General features: G+C 39.9%; 1 protein-coding gene across 1 annotated transcript in view; it reads left to right on the top strand.

Moving 5' to 3' along the window:
* COL4A3 (collagen type IV alpha 3 chain) overlaps window positions 1-19,001 on the top strand; it is a 124,752-nt gene that overhangs the window by 50,653 nt on the left and 55,098 nt on the right. The window contains exons 3-14 of the mRNA XM_045560275.1: window positions 4,010-4,066; window positions 6,527-6,616; window positions 10,829-10,873; window positions 11,451-11,495; window positions 12,143-12,205; window positions 12,871-12,924; window positions 13,734-13,760; window positions 14,323-14,400; window positions 16,099-16,161; window positions 16,288-16,323; window positions 17,641-17,682; window positions 17,908-17,985. Coding sequence (XP_045416231.1) covers window positions 4,010-4,066; window positions 6,527-6,616; window positions 10,829-10,873; window positions 11,451-11,495; window positions 12,143-12,205; window positions 12,871-12,924; window positions 13,734-13,760; window positions 14,323-14,400; window positions 16,099-16,161; window positions 16,288-16,323; window positions 17,641-17,682; window positions 17,908-17,985 — 678 coding nt within the window. The remainder of the gene's footprint in view (window positions 1-4,009; window positions 4,067-6,526; window positions 6,617-10,828; window positions 10,874-11,450; window positions 11,496-12,142; window positions 12,206-12,870; window positions 12,925-13,733; window positions 13,761-14,322; window positions 14,401-16,098; window positions 16,162-16,287; window positions 16,324-17,640; window positions 17,683-17,907; window positions 17,986-19,001) is intronic.

Genomic DNA, 19,001 nt, shown 5'->3' with positions numbered 1-19,001 from the left:
ATATTAAATAACAAATTAATTAAATATTAATGCATAAAAACATTTGTTTCTGTGAAAATAAGGTTGGAAGATTTGATAAAATAAAATTGATAGAAAAACCACTATTCAATTAGGTGTGGCTGAGATAGTATTTTAAAAGTTAGAGAAGGTGATGTGGATTAATATCTAGAAGGATTCTATACTCAGATTGTTCCACAAGCATCTTTAAGCCTGTGTCAAAGAAACTAAATCTGCAATCTGTTGATGGTGCATGGTGGGTATGATTTAATAAGAACGATGCCATCAAACTCTAAACAGCAAACCCATTCCCAAAGAAAAAGCTAGAGTCTATCTCACGAGATTGAAGAATTAGTGTGCATCTATATATGTTAAGTTAAAATAAAATGTCTGGTGTTCATGTATCTGGTTTTGATTTTTTAACTAAATTTTTCAATTAAACAAGCAGCTAGTACTAAACTTTCAAATTGGGATTCTACTTTAATGTGAAAACAAACCAAATATAAACAAAAAACTAAATACATATCCCCTTAAAGCTCGAGATCCAAACTGACGTACAATAATGAAAAAAACATCAAGAACTATGGTTTTGATGCCAAAATTGCCACAAATAGTGACGGGAAGCAAGACCCTAGCTAGGCAGTAGGGAACTCACGGGAACAAGGAGTTGACATACAGAACACAAAGCCCACATCTGACCCCTGATGCCACCTGTGTGGTTCCTAAGGTTCTTGCAACTGTGAGAGCCCCTTGTTGAGATCAAAACTCATGTACTAATTACAGGTAAAAGCACTGATTGAGACAAAATCTTCAGTAAAAAATGAAAGATTTGCTAAAAATTAAATAGCTTTTCATTTTCTATGGTCATAGAGGACCTTGCATAAAAGGCTGAAGATCTTATTTAAAAACTAGTAACCGAGGTATGACCTCAAGGTATGAAGTCGTTGCATCAATGTTGATTTCTTAGTGTGGGGAGTAATGTTGTAATTGGATAAGAATATACTCTTATTTTGAGCAGATCAATACAGAAGTATTAGGGGTGAAGTGTCATGTTGTGTGCGGTCTACTTTTGAATGATTTGGCAAAAAAGAAAAGTGTGTGTGTGTCTGTGTGGAGAGAGAGTGATGGAGTGGGTGGAACAACATGTCAACAGTGGGTGAACCCAGATTAGAGGGGATATAGATGTTTGTTGTACTGTTTTTCAGAGTCCAGAGTGCTAACCATTACACTGTGGTGGAACCCCCCTATTGCACTGTTTTTCAACTCTTCGGAGGGTTTAAAAATTTTCCAAAAGAATTTCTTGTAATCCAAGTAACTAACAAATATTTGTTAATTAACAAATAATTAACTTGTGTTAATTTGAACATGTGTTCAAATAGCCAAAGCCTCTAGGTCCATTCTTTGCCATTTCTGTCATAGTTGTTCATAATTCAAACATGTAGAAAATATCTTCATCGTGGCAGCCCAATAACAGCTGTATAATTCATATGCCTTAAAATTTCTTATCCAAATTGGATGTCAATAAATTGCCAGCTGTCCGTCCACTCAGTGACTCATCCGATCAATCCATAAGCATTTGTTTAGGACATATTGTATGCCAAGGATACCAATGGTAACAAGACTGTACAATTCCTTCTCTCTGGGACCTGCAGTCATCATGGAAAATATGCACTAGATATCTAACTGCCAATATTCCATGGGAGTGTATGGGAAAGAGGCCTGACCTAGTCTGGAGATAAGCGAACACTTATTTGCTCAAGCTAAGATTGAAAAATTTCCAGTAGTGTGTGGTGAATGTGACTCTTACTCCAAGAAGTAAAATTAAGCCTATCTCATGGCCCCTACACACCTTGGTTAGAGAATTGCCAATCTGCCCCATCTCACTCGGGCCCAGAGATGCTCAGGATCCAGGTGTCATGTGGCATCTGGGAGGCAGAAGAATCAGAGATGCTCATTGTCCATTTGAAAACAGCAACCAGCTCCCTCCATGTTCACCTGGGCCCAAGGTCCTTGCCCAGCATCTGCTGCCCTCAGCGGCAGGACTCAGGCTTCCCTTTTGAGACCGCTGCTTCCTCCAGATGTTGCCTCCTCCGGATGTTGTGTGGGAGCAGCACGCTGGTCCCTGCACCCCCTGAACCAGCTGTCCGGGGGTACTTACACTTACAGAAACAAAAGCCTGGAGGAGTCTTGTCTTCAGGAAACTTTGGTTTGAGCCCAGCAACAAAAGCATCCCCACGGTGAGAGAGCACACAAGTCTGACTACTTTCTTGGAATGACAGAAAAAAAGATGCCACACACACACACAAACACACACAAAATTGTGCAAATTACTTTCTCAAATGATGTAGTGTACAGAAATCTTTAGAGAATTAGCTCTATCCTATGGAGACTGGGATTTGAGGTGTTAAACTTTAGAGCAGTGGTTCCCAACCTTGGCAGGCATCAGAACCCCGCAGGGGGCTTGTTAAAACTGATGGAAGAGACCCACCCCCAGAGTTTCTGGCTCAGCAGATGGGGAGGGGCCCAGAATTTGCATTTCTGACAAGTTTCCAGGGGATGTTGGTGCTGGTCTGGAAGTCCACACTTTGAGAGCCACCGTTTTAGTAGAGTATACTTAAATAGGTGATCGTGTGTGAAATGAACATTAAAGTTTCAAAGTCCAGAAAGACAAGACTAAAATAATTAAATCAAAGTACGACTTAAAGACCCCAAACATCTAAGAGGAATATTGGAAAGATTTAGTGTTCTAAAAATACCAAATATCCAACCTTTTGGCAGACTATAGACTTTCCTTCTCAAGCAGTTACTTTTCATTCATATAAATTACAATATATACAAATATGTTGAGGATCAATGATGAGTGTCTGAAAATTACTAGGCACACCCCTTCCTTGAATGGCAGCAAAGCCTATTGCCCAGGCTAAGGAAATATATTCAATTAAAGATATTTGTTTTGTTTTATTTGTTATTTATTTGTTTGTGTGGGTTTGTTTGTTAGTTTAGGTTGCACAAATAGAATTCTCCACTTTAGGAATATCTGAGGCAATTTCTTTTTATTTTCCCTGCTAACCAGCCAGCATCTCTCCTAGACTTGCCTTGCCTCTGCTATTTTTTTCTGGGAAAAGCAAACTCATTTTCAGTTAATGTGAAGAAAAAAATAAAGAAAGATATTACTATATAACCATAGCACCATGTACATCATGTGTGTCAAAACACATTTTAAATCCACTATTTAAAACTATTTTTCTGTTGGTTTCTCTGCTGGCAAAGACAATTTTTTAAACATTGACATCCCTTAGAGTTGATGTGTGCATGGGTGTGAGGGCTGGGGTTGTAAGTGCATCAAAGTGACTGGGTAAGATAGGATAAGTCTTGCTAAGCTCACAGCTAAATTTTTTATTTTTGTTTTTGTTTTATAAGAAAGAACATTTTGATATTAGTTTTAATGAATTAGTTTGTTTTCTTTAAAGCTACGTAGTCGGTATTGATAATTTTATCTCAGTCTTGAACATTATTGCAGGAAAAGAAAACCTTATAATCACCTATAGAGTATGTTACATATTAATAAACACAAATATTGTATATATACATTCTGCCCTATACATAAGGTACATATACATGTATACATTAAACATATATACACATATATGAACATTGTGTTGAACTTAAGAATTTGTCAGCATTTGACCACTTTCTACCTACAATAGTAGCAATTTCTTATGGTTCAACTATATACTATTCTGAAAATAGGGTAGCTGATTTTGTCTTTCCCATAAATAAATTACTTAAAGTTCCTAAATACAATAAATGCTGTCTACTCATCTGATGTTTCTCCTATATGTGACATCTTCTCACTTTTCTGTTCTGTTTCTATTGATGCTACAATGTCATGTGGCTTCTAATAAATAGTGTCCAACACTCAAAGAATAGAAAAATATGTTTGCTTTTGACCCGTCAATTGGGATTTATGAAGCTGTTTCTGAACAACACCCTTTCCCTTCCCTCTTCCCAGGGCTGTGTCTGTAAAGACAAAGGCCGGTGCTTCTGTGATGGGGCCAAAGGAGACAAGGTAAAAACTAAACCTAATACTGCTGCTTTTCCCTAAAAAGCTCATCAAGGAATTCACACTTTTCTTTCATCAGTAGCACAAAGATTGGCAGTATGTTTTTCCATTTCCCAAATCGAATTATAAAGTAATCGTATGTAAACATTAACCTTAAAAATAAAGTCTTCTAGGAAGCTTCAGATACCTTGTGTAAACACTGGCAGTTAAATTATAGCTCTCTTGGTCTGTAAAGAATAAGTAGCAAGTTAGGAAAAAAGAAAGTTTATGAGAAGCCTCCACATGTATATACTATTTACAATGTTACTAAATACAAGAGATGAGCTGAAAACTTGATTCATTCACTTTAACATTGAAATCCACAGGTTTTTGTCCTGTAGTATTGGTGCAAGAGCGCCTCCTGGTGGAGGAATCCTGCAGCAGCACCTAGATGAGGCAAAACCAGCAGAGGGAAGTAGAAAGTAGCTCCATTGCAGAATTCAAGAAAAAAAAGAACACCGTGAAATCTCATTAATTCGCTCCATTAACTTGCAATTTGTGATAATTAAGACAGAGGCAGAACTAAGTTTTTTGCCTTTGTTTACAAAACCCTTTCCTCAGAGACACTAATTAATTGTTTAACAATATTGAAGGGTGAGTATTTATTAATAAAAACATATTTTAAGCTCTTTATACAACTTACATATGGTTTATATGTTAATTATAATAATTATTATTATGTTTATTTTAAATTATTTTATAATTCAAATAGAGTTTGATTTAGGTTTTTTTTCCTGAAGCTGTGAATATAGAATTCAGATCCCCATTGGAAAGTCCCTTCTCTGTGATTCATCTTGCATTCAACAAGCATTGATTGAGTCCCTATTGTTTGTAAGACACTATTTTCTAGGATGTATGACTACTGAATAGTAATAGGGGTCTAGCAAATTCTTTTATTTCTCTTCTTATTGAGTGTGTGCACACACACAATATGAAATGGCTGACTTGATCTTTTTTGTTTGTTTATTTTTAATTTGCCAATTGTGTAACTAAATTGACCAAATTGACCAAATCAACCAGTGGCCTTTACTGTGGCAGAGGACAGTCAGCCCTCCGTATCCATGGATTCCGAATCCTCAGATTCAACCAACTGTGGGTTGAAAAATTTCAGGAAAAAAACAATAAAAATAAGACTACTTAATAAATGATAACACAAATGAAAAAACAATACAGTCAAACAACTATTTACATAGCATTTACACTGAATTAGGTATCATAAGTCATCTAGACATGATGTAAAGTATACAGGAAGATGTGCGTAGGTTATATACAAATACTATACCATTTTATTTTATTTTATTTATCTTTGAGTAAATAAAGTAAATAAAATAAAATATTTTTGAGACAGAATTTTGCTCTATTTCCAAGGCTAGAACGAAGTGGCATCATCATCATAGCTCAGTGCAACCTCTAACTCTTGGGCTTAAGCAATCCTCCTGCCTCAGCCTCCTGAGTAGCTAGAACTGCAGGCATGTGCTGCCATGCCTGGCCAATATTTTAATTTTGTATTTTTTAGAAACAGGGTCTTGATATGTTGGTCTTGAACAGGCTGGTCTTGAACTCCTGGCCTCAAGTGATCCTCCCACCTCAGCCTCCCAAAGTGCTGGGATTACCAGCATGAGCCACTGCACCCAGACTTACACCATTTTATATAAACGACTTTAACATCTGCAGACTTTAGTTTGGGGCGTGTGGGGATTCTGGAACCAATCCCTGACAGATACCAAGGGACATATGTAATCCCAGGATCCACATCCAGGAAGATTATTTGATGGTAGAACCATGTCAAGCATTGGGCCTAAAATACTTTGACTCACTTTTACTAGGTACTTTCCCATAATATCATCTGACTCTTTCTAAAAAATTATTTAGCGCACACTTTTGGTTATGCCATCCTTGATATCTCTCCTGAATCTCCTACACAAATAGCAGATTAAATTACTAATTCTTATGTAATCAAGAAAGAACTAAAACTCATAACCTGCATGGTGTTGTTCTTTTCAAACTACTTAGTAATTATGCACACTCCCCAAACACATTCTTGTGCCTTACCCTCACTCTCTCCCCATCCCTCAGCAAACATTCCACTAACACTGATGTTTCTGTTTGGCCTTTCTCCTCTATTTTTGGTTCCTTCCGCTAAAGCTCTGCTCTGCATAGCCCTACCATTTTGAGAAAAGAAAGTTTCTACAACACCAAAGCCCAGCACTTTCAAGCCTATAGACCAGTACTAACAACTAGTAACTTTCCAGCGTACTAGTAGTGTACTCACTGCTGAGTGCTAATTATGATTGTTTTTAACCCAAAGAAAAAATTTGCAACATGTCATTATGAAGTTATAAAGAAGAGAATACAATGGTTATGGGTGTGTTTATTGCTGGGTAGTTGCTATTCTGAGTGTTTCCTGTCTTGTTTTGGTTTTAACAGGGGGAAAGAGGTTTTCCCGGACCCCCTGGTTCTCCTGGCCAGAAAGGATTCCCAGGTCCTGAAGGCTTCCCTGGACCCCAGGGACCCCAGGTAGGTCATCCTGTACTTGGAAAATCCCCAACCCACCAAATCCCCAAACCCCTCTTCACGCCTCCTCCCTGGGCTGCTGAGAACCTGGAAAGAATCCCCCTCTTAGCCAACCGGTGGGTGCGTGACAAGTTCCTGGTCTCCAGTATTAGCTGGGCACTCAGAACACTGTCCTATTGCAAGACTACTGCAAATGCTCATCATTGGCTTCAAGTCCACTACTCAACTCCCTCCCCTTCCCCATCTACACGGTTTCTAAATCTGCATCTGCCCCTACTGGTTTTTTCCTCCTCCATGAAAGGATCACCTCTTTACACCTTCCATTCAAGACCCAGCCTTCCACCTGTACCCTGATCATTGGGATTCCTGCTAAGACTTTGTTCAATGAGGTGTCTTCTCTCTCTCAAACATTCTAACTTTCCTTTTGATGTTGGCTTTTCTCTTTCAGCGCTTAAACATGCAAATATTTTCCCATACTAAAACAAAACTTCCTCTCCATGTTCTTAGGTCCTGTAACCAAAAGTTTGCCATCTATCCCTGTCTCTCCTTTATCTGTCAAACTCCTTAAAAGAACAGCTAAATGTGCTGCCTGTAGTTTGTCTCCTAGTCACTCCTTAGCCAGCGATAATTCACCTTCTGCCCCCTCCTCTGAAAACACCAATGACCAACAACCTTCAAATGGCCAGTAACAATAAGTGCTTTTTGTGTCTTTATCTGACCTGAACCCTTCTGCTTGGTTTTGGATAAGATGAATCACTCTCGGCCCGGCGCGGTGGCTCACGCCTGTAATCCTAGCCCTCTGGGAGGCCGAGGCGGGTGGATCGCTCGAGGTCAGGAGTTCGCGACCAGCCTGAGCAAGAGCGAGACCCCGTCTCTACTAAAAATAGAAAGAAATTATCTGGCCAACTAAACAAATATATACAAAAAAAAAAAAAATTAGCTGGGCATGGTGGCGCATGTCTGTAGTCCCAGCTACTCGGGAGGCTGAGGCAGGAGGATCGCTTGAGCCCAGGAGTTTGAGGTTGCTGTGAGCTAGGCTGACGCCACAGCACTCACTCTAGCCCGGGCAACAGAGCCGAGACTCTGTCTCAATTAAAAAAAAAAAAAAAAAAAGATGAATCACTCTCTTCTCCTTGAAACGTGTCCATCTTTGTTTCCGGGTTTTCCTTTCCCTGATTCTCTTCCTGTCTCCCCAACCTCCCTTTCCTTCAGAGGCTCCTCTTTTTCTCCTGGTCCCTTGAACATGGGGTTTGTAGGGTTCTTACCAGCGCCTACTGGCCTTCACACTCATCACACGTTTTTTTCCTAAACTCTGTGATACAGCAAAGGGCTTTGTTTCCATAAATACCCTAGAGGATTTGCTACATAACTGCGTAACCGCTGGGTTTGCTGATTGCTCTTTCCTGCTGCGGACATTAGCGAGACTTAAGCCCGGCTTCGCACGCACCCACACATGCATTCCCCTGCCACTGACCCCCAGCAAGCCGTAGACTAACTGATGCACCGTGGAAGATAATTACAATTGATCTATATGGAGTCTTTTAAGTTAAAATATGTGTTAGAATATTATATAGAGTATTTCAATGGTAATCGAAGGCAGCATGCTGCATATTTGCTCTGTGCCAGCCCCTGAGTCATGTTTTCCTCACTGTATGTCACTTACTCCTCCCGTCGATCCCATAAATCATGACTGTGGTGACACACAGCATGGTTCCCATTATTATCTCCATTTCAGGGATAAGGAAACTGACACTTGGAGCACATAAGTAATTTGTACTGGGTCATGCAGCTAACAGGTGGCAAAATCAGAGCTCAAACCCAGTTTTATATTGTGTGTGGGTTTCTCCTCACACCAGACAATTCTCCAACTCTCTGGACACCAGCTGGGTGTCCTACAATTCAAATATGACACTAACTACCCGGAGTTCATGCAGACCCCATTGGTTAAGGGCTAAGTCCCACAAGACTGTCCCCACTTCAGATGCCAATCACAAATAGTGGGTCCTGAGGTTACCCACACTTCCGTCCAACTCAGCTACAAATCAGGGGTTCCTGCAACCTCCTCCTCACATTTGATAATTTGTTACAATGGCCCATAGAACTCAGGGAGACACTTATATTTACTGGTTTCTTATGAAGGATATGATAAAGGATACATAGGGTGAGGTCCAGAAGAGTCCCAAGTGCAGAAGCTTCTGTCCCCATGGACAGAAGCTATCAGTGCAGGGTCTAAGCATCCACTGACTTCCTCTGGGCAGGGGCTCAGGTTTTCCCCCATTGCTCTGATAGCTTCTGTCCCACCCTCATGGCGCGTGGATGTCCACCAACAGGGAAGCTCTCTGAATTCCATACTTTAGGGATTTTTCTGGAGGCTTCAACACATAGGCACGAGCTGTTATTAATTCAGTCTTCAGCTCCTCTCCTCTCACAGGAGGATGGCACCAGAGCTGAAAATTCCGGGTTTGCAATCACAGCTTGCTTTTGCTGGTGACCAGCCCCCATTTGGGAACCCACCAAGAGATGCCTCATTAGAACGAAAGACGCTCCTGTCACCCAGGAAATTCCAAGGGACTTGGGAGCTCTGTGTTCTGAACCAAGGTCAAAGACTAAATATTAGGACAAAAGATGATCTTTTGTTTCCCCATCACTCAGAAAATTAGAAGGATTTTGGAAGTTCTGTGCCCATATTTATGTCACGTATATGATGCCAGAATCAAACTCTTGGAGCCAAAGAAACTGAATCCACACCTACAGTTTATAAGTAAAAATGCAAAAGCTTGCTGTTTCCCAGGAATTCTGCCATTTCCATGTCTATCGTATTCATTTATGTGTTCTCTTGTACCGTATCTCCTTCTTCTGACCCTAATTTTGAAAAAGCCATTCAGATTCTGGGAAGGGTCTGAACATCCATTGACTTCCTCTGGGCGGGGGCTCAGGTTTTCCTCCATTGCACTGATAGAATGAATTTGCCGCTTCAACCCTGCGCATAGATCAGCCTAATGCCAACTTCTTCCTTTTCATCTTTCTCTCTATGCCCTCCTCTGCTTGCTTCCCCCCAACATTTCTTTAGAGATGCAGCAATACATTAAAATAATAGTTGTAAACACATGGTGCTTACTGTGGGCTACATGACATGCAGGTATTCCGTAAAATTAATCTGGAAACTCTGAGTGCCATGTTACCTTAGATTCATCCAAGAGAGCATAGCTTATAGATGTAGCTACAAAAGATAATTTGAGCAAAGGCAGACAATTAGAGGATACTAAAACCTGACCAAAAAGATTTTTCAGATTTATAAGCTTCCTATCTTAATTTTAAATATTTTCGGCATGAACAAATTTACAACGGGGAAGTAAAATGTGCAAGGTACTCATTTGCTTTCTGCATAACACAGATAGCATGCTGCAGAGAAGGGGAGCAGCCCTGGACATGGTCATGCACCCAGGAATTCCACCTCAGACACGAAAGGCTGACTTTGACCAAGACAGTCCAATCTCAGAAGATTCTGTAACAACGTTTTTCTCAAATAATCAAAAATACCAAAACATACTGAAACTCTCTGGAATGATGAAAATAACTTTTGGACAGGGGAACTTTCATACCGACTGGTCTAGCTAGGACGGTCTCCATGTAAGGTCATTCTCCACGAAACCACCACAAAACTGTATTCATTACGTGCCTGAAGCAAGTTTATCTCTGGTTCAGGCAGTTCTTACTTGGTTATTTATTTACTTGTGCATGTCAGGCACATTTTGTTAATAAAGTGTTTCTCGTGCACAGAAAAATTGGCTGCCATTCCCATCCGCCACTGTAATTGTGTCATTCATTCTTATCAGACCTCAGCAGCTGTCTGGCTAATGTGGGACTTTTACAGCAGCACTTTGCAGACTTAATGTGCACAAGCGATGCCTCATTAGAACAAAACAGGTCTGGGAGGTGAGGGAGATCTGAGATTCTGCATTTGCATTTCTAACAAGCTTCTAGGTGATGCTAAGGTTGCAAACCGGGTTTGAATGAAATTTTTGTCTTTTTTGATAAATATTTTAGCTCCAATGAAATAAGCAAGTGACTGAATCTTATAAACAATGAAATAATCACAAGAGCAAAACAGCTTGGCATGTGAATAAGACTGGGATCTTTAATGTATGGGTTTCTTAGTGCCAACTAATTTTCACAGTGTTTACCTTTTCTTTTTTTGTTTTCACTTGGATCTAGGGCTCTCCAGGACTTCCAGGACGCACTGGTTCCAAAGGTGCAAGGGTTAGTAGTCCATCCAGTCCATCCTGATTGTTTGGCGAACATTCTTCTTCTTTTAAAAAAAGATCAACTTTGCACCATGAGAGTTATACAAATGTCAGAAAGGAGAAAATTGTGTATGGTTCTATAGATGAAGTTTAAGAAAAAATAAAGCTAATCTGTCATGGTAGAAGTCAAAATAGTGGTTACCATATTAAGGCAGGTGTTAACTCCGAGAAAGGGCATGAGGGAAACTTCCAGAGTGACAGAGCTGCACTGTGTCTGATGGGACAGTGGTAATAGGAAGGTGCACATAAGTAAACGTTTGTTAGGCCATTCACAGGAGACTGGAGCACTGTACTCTGTGCAAATTGTAGCTTAGGAATCTAATGCAAAAAGCCAGACACAAAAATGATTTCTTTTTAGAAGTCGTAAATGTGAGACTTATGAAGTTTTCTTAAACCCTTTTTTTTTTTTTGTCTTGTTTTTCCAATCATTTTGAGCCATTCCCAATTACAGTTGCAGGAAGAGATTATTGCAATGGGAACTTTATGTTTAGAGGTTGAACATTTTTAAAGTTTCTTGTCTTTTCTGTCTTCAGGGAGTAACTGGATTACCAGGATTTTCTGGTCCTCCTGGACTTCCAGTAAGTAATGGAAAAAATATGTAGCTGGAAAAATTAAAAGTAAGCTCATTTTAATAGAGATGTTAAAACAGTAGCAATGTCTTGGTGGAAATGTGTTCTGATACATTTGTTACATGAAGAAACTGGTACCATAAAATTGCACATTATATTAGAGTGTGGATTTATATGACATATGAGTTAAATCCTATTTCCTGAAATATAAGCATAAGAGAATAGAAGAGGGTAGAACAGAACAGAATAGAATGCAATAGAATAGAATAGAATAGATAGCATAGCATAGAATAGAATGATGCTGCTTAATAGCATAGAATAATAAAATAATTACCTCTGTGCACACTTCCCTCTTCTTTTCCCTTCCTTTCTCCTCAGCTTAAAGCAACATGTTCAAGGACTTCATTTTATGTAGAAAGGTCTTTTGTTTTAGCTGAAATATCCACATCTCACTTGATAAGTCTTCATTTTAACCAACCTGTTTTGTTTGCTATGGTATCGAAATTATATCTGAAACAAGGATTTAAATTTACTACTGAACTGTTTAAACAACCATTTCTATTTCAGTAGCTATTGAAATTAGCCGATGTTTTCCTGTGGGTTCTGTGCTGTTCCTTGTGATGATGTCTCCTCACTGGGACTTGTTCTCCTTTCAGGGCATCCCGGGCCACGCTGGGCCTTATGGGCTTGCCGGGTTGCCAGGATGCAATGGTTCTAAGGTATGTAGTTTTTTCACAGAAGATGATTAGTAAGTGCTTTGCTGAATGAATGAATCAAGGTGAAATAGCAATGAGATAGAGATAGGCCCTCCCTGAAACATTCCTTTAGCCAGGATCAGCAATATGATTTGGAACCAGGAACATTCCTATTTTCTTTCTTCTTATTCCTTGTTCTCTAATTGTCTTTTAAGAAAGTTCTCCCACAGAAAGATAACTGGGGGCTCAACTGGTTATTTTCATCTGGGGTTGTGCATATAAATCAGATACTAAAGCCTTGAGTGTGAAATTAGTCTTTGGGAAGCAATGACTGATGTTTTCAATGTTCACTCCCCGCCTTTTGTTCTCTAACTGAGCTCTCCTTTTCGCCAGAATGGTGGCTATGAATGAACTAATTACTAAACTTTGAAAGAAACAGCAATTAAAAAGTTCTTGGCGTAATTAGACTTTGCCATTTATGCACAATTTGAGAAACAGTATTCTAATCCTGTTTTTAATTAGGATAATGGTTTTGTGGTCTTCAGCCTCATGACCCAGTAGCCATAAGGAATTTAGGTTACTTTGTCTAGATTTACCACTGCAAGGTTGGAAGAGAGGAACAAGGAAAATGTCTGAATCGGCTATTCTAGAACAACTAAGAATAATGACAAACTTTGTATGTCTTCCAGGGTGAGCAAGGGTTTCCAGGACTTCCAGGGACACCAGGCTACCCAGGGATCCCAGTAGGTTTGCATTTTGAACTCCCCATCAAACATATAAAGCATAAATAAGAGTAGTCGACTCCATATGGCCATGTACACAAATATGTCATGACTTGGGGGAAGTCCAAGGCAGACGATAGTAGACATTCAACCAATAGTTACGGAATGGGTGAACACAGGCATTGTGAGTTCAGGTTTAGACTTTGAAACTTTGACCCATCCAAGTGGATAGACCCAACATGGATTTGCCCAGAGGACAGGCCAGGGCTGGTGATGACTCAAGGAGTGAGAGTGAGAAGAAAAGGGGAGACACAGCATCAGCAGTTAACGTCTAGATCGAGGAGAATGAGTCTGTAAAGGAGGAACAGCCCTGGTGGTAGAAAGCCAAGAAGGGTGCATTATTTCCTGGAAATCCAGGAAAGATCTATTTCAGTGGCAGGAAGGAAGACAGCTGCCTGATGCTGCTGAGAAGTCCAGTAAGATGAAGACTGACATGTTGGCATTGGTTTTAGCAACATCAAAGTCATTTTTGACCTTAGCAAGGAATACTTCCATGGCAGGATGGAGCCAGGAGGCAGATTTGGAACTGAGGAATGAGTGGGAGATGAACAAAATGGGAAGTTTGCTGGGGAGATGAAAGAGACACAGGTTGGTATTGGGGAGGAAGTAAAAGATTAAGGGGAGATTTTGTCTAAATGGGAGAGACCTGAGCATGTTTGAAAGGCAGTGGGAAGGGTACGGCAGGGATGCAGAACAGCAGAGAGAAGGACAGGGTAGGAGTGTGTGTATTTGATTTGCCTCCAGTTGTTAATGTGCTGCTGTTTTCCCAGGGTGCTGCTGGTTTGAAAGGACAAAAGGTAAGTCATTGGTGGAATATTGTGATTGAAAATCTCTATACATATGAAAAGTATTTCTATCAAATAATGAGATGAAAGTCATCACAAATTGGATCTCTTAATCTTCTAGACCTTATTCATTCAGAAACTGTAATAATTGGGCTATGCTATTTATTCCTATCGAAGAGCTCTTTCTGACTCTTGTCATAAATGGGTCTTAAGGATTCAAGTTTTGTACCATCATTTAAGGAAATAGGGTTGAGGAGAAGGGAGCTGACCTCATGCTCAGGACCCCACATTCTAGATCAGAGATTGCCACTAATTTTGGTGCCTTGGGAAATGATTTATTATCCCTGCATCTTTCTTCTTTTGAAATTTTTTTACAGTAAAATTTCAACTTTAGAAAATACGAAAATGCTTTGAATTCTTCATGACGGAATAGCTACAGGATCCTAAATCATTTCTCTAAGTATATATCCCAGAAAGCACTTTCATCTTGGAAGCAGTATGACCTTGAATAAGCATTTAAATGGTTATGAAAAAATAAAATTGATTATGTTCAATGAATTTCTTCATTTTCAAGGGCACTCCTGCTAAAGGAGAAGAAATGGAACTTAATGCAAAAGGTGACCCAGGGTTGCCAGGGATGCCAGGATCTCAGGTACAGCACTTCAGAGAAGAGCCCTGTCACTCTCAATCTCTCTCCCTCTCTCTATCCTCCCATCTCTCTTTCCCCCCATATGTTTTCCTCATGCTTTTGAGAACATTTTAAATAGACCTTCATTTTATTCTATTTACAAATTAGCATTCATCTTATTATAGAAAACTACATGATACTGATATACAAAGATGATTTTGTATATGTCTTTTATTCTCAACTCTCAGTTACACAAGGTTTCCTGAATCTCAGGAGGATGCAGGGAATAGCTATGTTGCACTTAACCTGTATTTGTTAAAATTAAGGGTGGATTTGTATGACACATTGAGTATCATTTAAAATTGTAGTGTTAAATGACAGCTCTATTTTTAAATATGCATGATAGTAAATAAAAGGGTTTTATTTAAATGCAACTTTCTCCTGTTGAATGGTTTGCTTTACTGATTTATATGCGTGTCACCTGAGGGTAATTCAGAATGGATACCAAGAAACACAACTACTTTTGGGGCTGTGCGTGCTCTACATTATAATTTAAAAGGACCCTTTGGTATACCAAAGCCACAAGTACAGGTTAATTAATTAGAAATACTTTAACTTAGTTCAGAATTGTATGTGGAAGTTCCAGGGTAGAGATGGGATATTTACCTAAGTAAGTCAGAGTTTGAGTTGAGGTTGCCGATTCCTGCATGGTGAGCCGTGCCCACTGACCATGAGCTGCAAATCCAGACTAGGAGCTGCAGAAGTGCAGAGTGATGCAATTAGGAGCCATTGCAGGCTTCTGGGAAAAGACACAGGATATGATGGCTCTTGGTTTTTTGCTTAGGAAACATTTACAAGTTCAGATGCTAAAGGCAGGGGATCCATGAAAAGGGGTTAGTAGTAATCCGGGACTTCCGTGCATTCCTTAAATGTGTATTGATTGTCATCTATGTACTAGTCATCATAATAGTGCTGAAGACATAATGCTGGGACATTCATTCATACAAGAAATATTGTTTACATGCCAACTATGTACCAGCAGCTATTTCTAGGCTCTAGGTATACAGCAGGGCACAAATCAGCCAGAAAATTATTTCAAGTATTCCTGCCCTCATAGTGCTTACATTCTAGTGGGGAAAACAGAACAAAAGTGTAAATTAGTGACTCTATGGTATGTTAGTTAGTAACTAATGCTAAGGATAGAAACAATGCAGGCACGCAGAATAGGAAGTGTCTGGGTCAGAAGGTGGGTTACAACTGGGGGTACGCAGGAACGGCCTGCGGAAAGGGTGACAACTGCACATAGATAAGAAAAGGGAGAGGAAGCGAGTTGTATAGATATCTGGGGAGAGAGGACACCTGCAGAAGCAGAGCAGGTGGAAAACCATAAGGTAGGAACATGCTTGGCCAAAAAGAGAGAGAAAGGGAGAGGGCGAATGAGAGGGGAAGAAAGAGGGAGAAAAGCAAAATTTTAAAAACTTCTAAAGTAAAGCAACTGCTCTGGTCATTTTCCTGGAAAGAGCGTCATCAGGATGGTCCTGGCAGCCGGTTAAACACAGCAACACACTTTGGGCATTTATTGTAATTAGCTGCAGCCGGTCAAAAGGGAGCAGTGCGCTCGTCTGATTTTATTAAAATATTTGGATGCATTTAATTAATGGACATTGTTCTTAGGTGAAAAGTAAATTTTAAACTCACTCTTCTCCATCTCTTAATTTAAAGGGTTTGCCAGGCCCTCGAGGTTTTCCTGGGCCTGCCGGCCCACCTGGCCCCCCAGGATTCACTGTGAGTATGAAGTCACCACTGCTGTAGAGTCTGTAAACTAATTGATTAATTATAGAAAAAAGTTTTAAAAAGAGTTTGTGGCTGGGTGCATTTCCTGCTGTAATTTTAATTTGCGGGTTTTTCTAGGGCTTTCCAGGAGCCATGGGACCTACAGGACCTAAGGTAGATTACAGCTCCTTTGTTGTATCAGCTATAACACCCTAACCAGTCCCAAGAGCCACACCTGGTCTGATGCTTCCTGTGGGTCACTGTCCGGCACCTCTGCAGAACTCACACGGTTCCCAGCAGGGAGGGGAGCATGGATAGCAGCTCTCACCTCTCTTCTCCCTGCATTTCACTAACTGGATCTCTGATACAAAGAGTCTTAGTTCAGTTATAAGGAGCTCCTTATCAGGAAAAACCCCTAAGAATTCTTAATCCATAGGTTTTCCATTTCTGATAATTCTACTGATCACCCAATACTTACCCTATGAATTTTTTTAGTGGGCTGCATCGCAAAACCAACCTGATTTTATGTAGTAAATAAAAGATGATTATTTATGTGCTCATCAAGCGGGGTCTTGCATGTGTTTCTATTAAAACGACCAATTGTGAGTTTAAGTATAAAAATGTCGAGTGAGGCTGAGCCCCACCAGGAAATTAGTCCTAACCACAGTGTCTCTCTTTTAGTACCAGGTGGCTTCATACATACAGTAGTTTCCAAGGTGCTTCCGCTTGTATTTCATTAATCCTTGAGTGCAACAGACACACACACACACACACACACACACACACACACACACACACACACACACACACACCCTGAGAGATGGAGAGGTTCAGGTTGAGTGACTTGTCCATAAACAGTAAAAGGCAGAGCTGAGGTTTAAACTGTTTTGATTCCTCTACAGCTTTCAGGCTAATGAGAGAAAGATCTCCATACTCAAGGGCAAGAAAGCAAGAAGATGTTGGCTGAAATGACGGATTGGCCACCATTAGTGAAGAGAAGCTATTCACATTAGACTTATCTCATGTCACTAAATTCCTAGTGAAGTCAGGTAGCTTGAATTTTATCATTAGATTCTCTATTAAGTTTTGAATTTCAGAATCCTGAAGTTCAGTTACCCATCCTTCTTATTTTTAAGATGAGAAAACAGGAGCATTAGGAATTCAGTACCCAGCCAGTGGGACCAAACCTACTTACTGGTTGAGCCAGAAAAAAATGTGCTCCGAGCTGGGCCCATTTTCCTACCCCACCCCACCTTGTGCCAGCATTCACCACGTTAAGTGAATCCCTTAAGCTTTCTGCACCTCTAGATTTTCTCCTTTAAAAGAAACATATTGATGTTCTACTCTAAGAAATAGCTCAAATAACTTTTCTGATTCTAAAATTAAGATTAAAATTAAATGCTCAATTATAAATTTTAGAACTTCAGTGGGTTTAGACTTGTCACAAATATTTATTTTTTTTAAATAATTTGGTTTTTTGTTTTCTTACAGGGTCACATGGGCGACAACATGATAGGACAGAAAGGAGAGCAGGTAATTTAAATACTGTGGTTTATCAGGGGGCAAAATATTGTAAGTTCTAGAGCATATCAGCCTATACTATGCCATTTGTTCACTAGCCAAGTTCAAATTAATGTGCTTTCATCTGCTCTATCTTCTTGCCTAAGAACTAAAAGGGAAAAGTAGATATTTTGAGCATAGTAAAATTGAAATTTTGATGATGTTTAGTTTCTCATTCCTGGGTTTATTTGTCTTTAGGGTGTGAAAGGATTAACAGGACCCCCTGGACCGCCAGGAACAGTTATTGTGACCTTTACTGGCCCAGAAAACAGAACGGTAACTCTCATTTTCTTGTTAGGGTCACACCTTCCCATTTCTAGGATGAAGTCCTCGTAACCCATTACCTCTTTCACAAACTGTGCTGTCTAAGCCCAGCTCAGCCCAGCCCCTCAGCCGGCCTGAACTTCTGGGATTCATTCCTTCCCCATCCTTCACTCATAAACCTGCAACTATCAGATGGGAAAGATCTGAGGCAAGTGACTTCCAAGGTTCTTGGAGGCCGAGCCTGAGCCTGACTTTGTTCACCCTCACATTCCTGTCTCCTCGTTGTCCCTTATGCAGAGTGGGTATTCAGTGAGTATTTTTGAATAAATGATAACAAAGTGGTGTGTGGGTCTGGTCCAGTTGGATGGTAATGACCTAAATATATGGCTGGAGAAGCACCCTGATCACAGGGGACATTTTCACCCTGCCACTGTAACCCCATGAATGCTGCGGCCTCCATTTCTCACCAAGGACACTATGGCCCTGTCATTTAGACATTAACATTTGCTTTTTGCTCCCAGGTTGGGGTAGCCAGGAGCACCAGGGTATGGGACTGAACCAAATGCTCAGAAGAAGCGAATGAACGAACGCACAGTATGATATATAGGCTTAGACACCAGATTGACCCTGGGATGTCTGGGAGGGGGAATGAGGAAATGAAGGAGAAGCGAACAATTTTCTTGTGGATTAACTAAGAAATAAACACAAACTATCCCTCTTGTTTAAACTTATAATTAATTCCTTTATATAACAGCTGATTGAGATATAATTCACATACATAAAATGTACCCTTTTAAAGTATACAGTTCATAGGTCTTAGTTATAATTAATTTTCAACAGTTTTATTGAGATATAATGCACATACCATAAAATTTGCTCACTTAGCATACAATTCAATGGCCTTTATTAATAGCTTATTCACAGTTATGCAGTCATCGCCACAATTTTACAGCATTTTCATCATGCCAGAAAGAAACCCCCTTAGCCATCACCCTCTAATGTAATTAATTTTTAATTGTATAAATTGC

Source organism: Lemur catta, chromosome 8, assembly GCF_020740605.2.
Source record: "Lemur catta isolate mLemCat1 chromosome 8, mLemCat1.pri, whole genome shotgun sequence".
Taxonomy (NCBI): domain Eukaryota; kingdom Metazoa; phylum Chordata; class Mammalia; order Primates; family Lemuridae; genus Lemur; species Lemur catta.
The sequence above is the reverse complement of the archived record's forward strand: the minus strand, read 5'-3'. Positions and strand labels throughout refer to the sequence as shown.